The following is a 4,863-nucleotide window of genomic DNA, read 5'->3' on the forward strand; positions in this document are numbered from 1 at the left end:
GCTCTAGAACCAGACCATGGACGGTGGTGAGTACCTCCTCTGCAGCCTCTGGCTTTGTCTTCGCCTTCATTAACAACTCTCAAATTCGTGCCCTATGGCACAGCGATGAGGGTTTTTTAACAGAATATCTAAACAATGTAAAAGACTTTCATCTTCCTTGTATTTGCTATTGCATGTGAAAAAATAATTGCATTTTACATGCTCAAAAAGCTCAAATCAGTTACTTCAGAAACAAATGCACAGGAAAAAACAGGCTTGGAGGCAATTTCAAGGGGCTATTTTGTCCCAAAGCAAATGAGCTCTTTTCACATAACTCCTACCTTTTCTTCTATGTTCTTAATTTTAAAAAAGGAAAAAAATGCTATCTTCTTAACAACATTTTAACTGGTGGAATAAATCAAAGAATTAGGAGCCAGCATATCCAAGTTGATTGTTGGCTAAGCCCATCTGGTCTTCCACACGTTGTTTCTATTAATTAATATCTGCAGTGCAGCAACAGAACATTGCTGCAGAAATGACGGGCTTGTGCTTGCTCAGAGCTGGGACAGCCCCGGGTCGGTGTTGCCGTGGATCGCCCACCCCATCACGAAGCGCCCAGAGAAGTGGAGGGGCGAGGAGGCTCCTCTCTTTGTCCCTTGACACCCCAACAGTGCAGGACAGCTCGATCCTGTTTCCTGATTGAAGTTTCCAGCCCCCTTTTGCTGCTGTGTCTGTTCTTTCACACCCAGCACCACCTTCCAGGAACAGCCCCGTGGGGCAGAGATGGGGCAGATAAGGTGCAGGATCTTCCTTCTTCTAAGGCTGTGATTTATTCCTTTTTTACTTGTTTTTACTTTATTACTGCTCAAATATTTGCAAATGCTAACCCCAGTGTGACCGAGGGAGTGCAGGGAAGAGGGGCAAATGCAATAGTGGGTAAATTGGTTTACAACCAGATTAACCAAACCAGGTTTGGAATATTCCAAAAGGAAATATTTCACAGCACTGGAAGATGCCCAGCATTAACTGCTTGCTTGTTTTTTTCAAGTTATCATCGGCTCACTTAAGAATGAATTCAACTTGCTTATCTCTACTTATCTCATCTTTTGATTCACAATTTCCTAAAAGGAGTGACAGCAGATAATCATTAGTTTTCTTCTGTAACAGACCTACGCACACATGAAATAGAAGCACGGCTTCACCTCTTTGGGTCCGTTCACTCCTGAAATGAGGGTACCTTCCTCTGCCAGTTGTGAGGGAGGGGAAAAGGGGGGAGCAGGCACTGAGCTGTTCAGTGATGCAATGACTCTTAGCAGTTAAGTTTTACTTTTCTCAGAAATATCCTTTTCTTTCTCCAAAACCCTGTTATACTGATGGTGAAGAGGCACCAGAAACCGGTAACGTTTAAAGATAAAAGCAGTTCCACCTTGTCCTGGGTCCTGCAGGGCAGGAGCTGGTTTTTGATAAGGGCAGCAGACCCGCAGGTCCCCTGCTGAGGGACATGGGCTCTGGGACACGTCTGACTCATCTGCTGGGACGGGTTGTGTTGTCTTTTTATAAACGAGGTTTCCAGTTCAACTGTTTGTGGGGACTTTTGAGTGTGTGTTTTTTTTTCTCTAAATATTTTGAGGAACAAAACTTTAGGAAAATACCCACAGCAGAGAACTGCTGAGGGGGGAGGATGGGGGAATAAAAGAAAAAGTAAAGAAAGCATCCTATAATTGCTATTAAATTCCAGAGCATGTCTCATTTCCCCTAAGCAACTCGTGTGCTGCTGCTCCCTCCCGCAGCCCCAGACCCCGAGAACTCTGTGGGCAGAAGTGACTCTGGTCCTCTTTGCCTGAAACTGGTGATGCAGGGACGTGACCAAGCCCGGGCAGGAGGAACGAGGCCACGGTGCCGCTCTGGTTATGGCTTTGCAAATGCGTAAGCTGAGGTGGAGAGGCAGAAAGAGGGGAAGAACCAGCACAAGCTTTTTTTTTTTGTATATATGTTGAAAGATCATTTGACATTTAAGACACTTGAAACAGCAACTGAGAGGGAAAAAAAGTGCGATGATCTTCAAAGGAATGATACTTGGCTGAACAGTTTCAGGGTCGTTAGTTGAGTCACCGCGTCAGTTCTGTTTGTTAGACGTTTCATAGGGTGCTGAAAAACACCCAGCGGCTCACCAGGGCTGCGCACTCCTGTGACTTTTGTGATTAAGTAGGGACGGGGCTGGGTGCTCGAAGGGGAGATGCAAAGAAAGGAAAGGTTGTGCCACACATCGGGGCAGCTGCCCCAGCTGGTGCAGGAGCCGGCACCGCAGCTTCGCGTGAGGCAGATGTGAACCGAGCGCTGAGAGCGATGCACTGAGAGAGGGGATTTATGTTAGTGCTTTCCCTCTGTGCACCGGGAGCAGGTCTTCTCCCATTTCTTTTTTTTTTTTTTTTTTTTTTACAGCTTCTAGGAAGTTAGTTGCCTTTAAGGCCTCATCTCATGCCCAGCAGATGTAATTATCCATCAGCAGGCACAGGCAGACGTAAGCACCCACGCCAGGAGTCCCCTGGAAGCCAGGCCGTTAGGAAGGTGGAAGGGAAAGGCAAAGGTTCCACTGGCTGGGCTCTTTTGCAGAGGTCAGGGACCCCCATACCTGTGTCCCAGGCAGGGAGGGCAATTACAGCCTAGCCTTGCTTAAATTCATGCAGCAGGTTTAGGTGGTTTTGGCTGTCAGAGTGTTTCCTGTGTGTAATATGCAAAAGCAAGATGAGCAGCTTATGGGGAGAGATGGCTCAGGCAGATGCTCCCCAAACCTCTTCCCAAGGCTGGGTCTGGGCAGGGCAAAGGCACACGGAACACACGGAGAGAAGCATTTAGCCGAGCCTCTCCCCTTACCTCTCAAGCCCTACCTTGGCACACTCCATTCCTGACCAAAAAATGCGCTAGCAACGCACTGTTACGTTCCACGTTCCCCCCAGGAGGAGTCAGAGAGGATGAGGAGTGCACGAGCATAACTAAGCACCCAGTTACACGAGTGTAAAAGATGAAAATAAGGGAGGGATGCCTGCTGTGAGACACAGCAGAGAGCTCACACACAGGCTCTGAGCTCTCACACGTGGTTGAGGATCTCTCACCCACACATCCCCGCTCACATACAAACAAGCATCTCCAATCACAGGTACCAGAGCAACTCTTTCTGTTTCTGTGATGCTGTTGCACAGGACTTAAAGCGGGGGAAACGTCTGCAGTGACCTGAGGCAGTGGAAGTTCATCCTCCTGGTCCAGCGCAATGCCCGAGGAGCTGGGCAGAGCAGGGGAGGGTGCAAAGGAGCCCCGCACAGCCCCAGCGCAGAGCTCTGCAGAGCTGGCTGCCAAGCACGAGAGGGGCGAGGAACCAGCCACGTCTCTGAACAAACAGCCTGCGCCCCGAGAAACGGCCTAGGATGGGCAGCACGATGCTCAAAGCAGCCAACGCCAACTCTCACTCGAGGAAGGACACGTCTTCTGCTCGCTCCAGAGCAGAGACGAGGGCTCTCTCAGGGCTGCCAGCTCACCTTCTGTCTTGAGCAATTTTTAGTCACAACTGCCTTAGCTAGAAGCTGGTACGTGCTTTAAATAGAGAGTGAAGAGAAAGCTTTCACTGGCCTCTGCCTCTGCTAACCACAGCAGGAAGAGCTGTTTGCCTGAGATTGCTCTCACCATTATCACACCTGGCTCCAAATTTAATTTCTCCTCCCAGCTGTCAGCGTCCTGTATCTCCACATCCACAGGCAGCAGAAGCCCACGCTGACATTTAGAGACCAGCAATAAATTTCAGGCAGCTGCGGTCACACATATGCTGGAGGGAGCAGCACTTTCCTGCTCCACGGTGCAGTCACCGCGGTCGGGGCACAGCTGGGCCGCGTTTACCGCACTCACGGCGCTGTGTTTGACCATGGGTTGAGTATGGCACAGCCTGACAGCTCAGAACAAGGTGCAGGAGACAGGCTGACAACTGTCTGTAGGGGAAAAAAAAGAAGATAAAAAAGTGTAAAATAAAAATGGGTACACTGTGTGTGAGTTACCTGTCCTAAGTGAGCAGCCTTTTCCCCAGGAAGGGTCAGACTCCTGAGATTTAGTCTGTGCTCTGCCAGTGACTTGTTACGTGACCCGGGGTTATCCCGTTCACATCTTTATGGGATTTTAGTTTATTTGGCTGTGGGGAGCTTTGCAGAATGTCATGATCAAGAGTGCTACTGCTGCTTTTTCAAAGTGGGCATCATGTGGAAACCCCCACCCAGCCCCTGTCACTAACTCAGTGTCTCCTTCTTCTACAGGCAAGCAGTTAAAGGTCAGCCTTGCCTTCAGCCTTCCTCTAGTTTTTCAGGTAAGATGTGAAAAGCAACATTGTTGAAATCCAGCAGCATTTGTGTGGTGGGTAAAGAGAGATCTTGAAAAACTTTGACAGGCAAAAGCAGCCACCCCCAGCGCCGGGGCAAGACATGGGGACACGGCTGCTCGCTGGGGCTCTGGTGGGATGGGGAGAAGGAAAACAAAGCAGAGGAATGACAGCAGAGAGAACAGAAACGGTGACATACGCTGTGATTTTAAGGTGGCCTAGGCTGTAGAACCAAGTTCCTTCTAGCACCAAAATGAACGTTTTCAGGGAAGACGAGAGCACCCTGCACTGAGTGCGTGTGAAGAGCCAGCTCCTCGCTCCTGGCACGTACCTGGGCGAAGTGCTGGCTTCCAGCTGAGGTCAGTGTCAGGGTGAAGTACCCCAGGAGGAAGGGTTCAGCATCTTCCTCTGCCTGCTCCTGCTCAGAGTCTGAAATGGAGAGGAGAGCCCAAAGCACAGGGCTCTGCCGTGACCCACTCCCATGGCCCTGGTGCTGCCACAACGGCGGGAGCGGCCCCCGCCACCCC

The 4,863-nt window shown here is 50.0% G+C and overlaps 1 protein-coding gene across 1 annotated transcript in view; it reads left to right on the forward strand.

Moving 5' to 3' along the window:
- The first annotated feature begins 16 nt into the window (after positions 1-16).
- CCR7 (chemokine (C-C motif) receptor 7) overlaps positions 17-4,863 on the forward strand; it is a 7,213-nt gene continuing 2,366 nt past the window's right edge. The window contains exons 1-2 of the mRNA XM_009871528.1: positions 17-26; positions 4,275-4,324. Of these exons, the coding sequence (XP_009869830.1) occupies positions 17-26; positions 4,275-4,324 (60 nt within the window). The remainder of the gene's footprint in view (positions 27-4,274; positions 4,325-4,863) is intronic.

The sequence above is a fragment of the Apaloderma vittatum genome, unplaced genomic scaffold, assembly GCF_000703405.1.
Source record: "Apaloderma vittatum isolate BGI_N311 unplaced genomic scaffold, ASM70340v1 scaffold30576, whole genome shotgun sequence".
NCBI lineage: Eukaryota > Metazoa > Chordata > Aves > Trogoniformes > Trogonidae > Apaloderma > Apaloderma vittatum.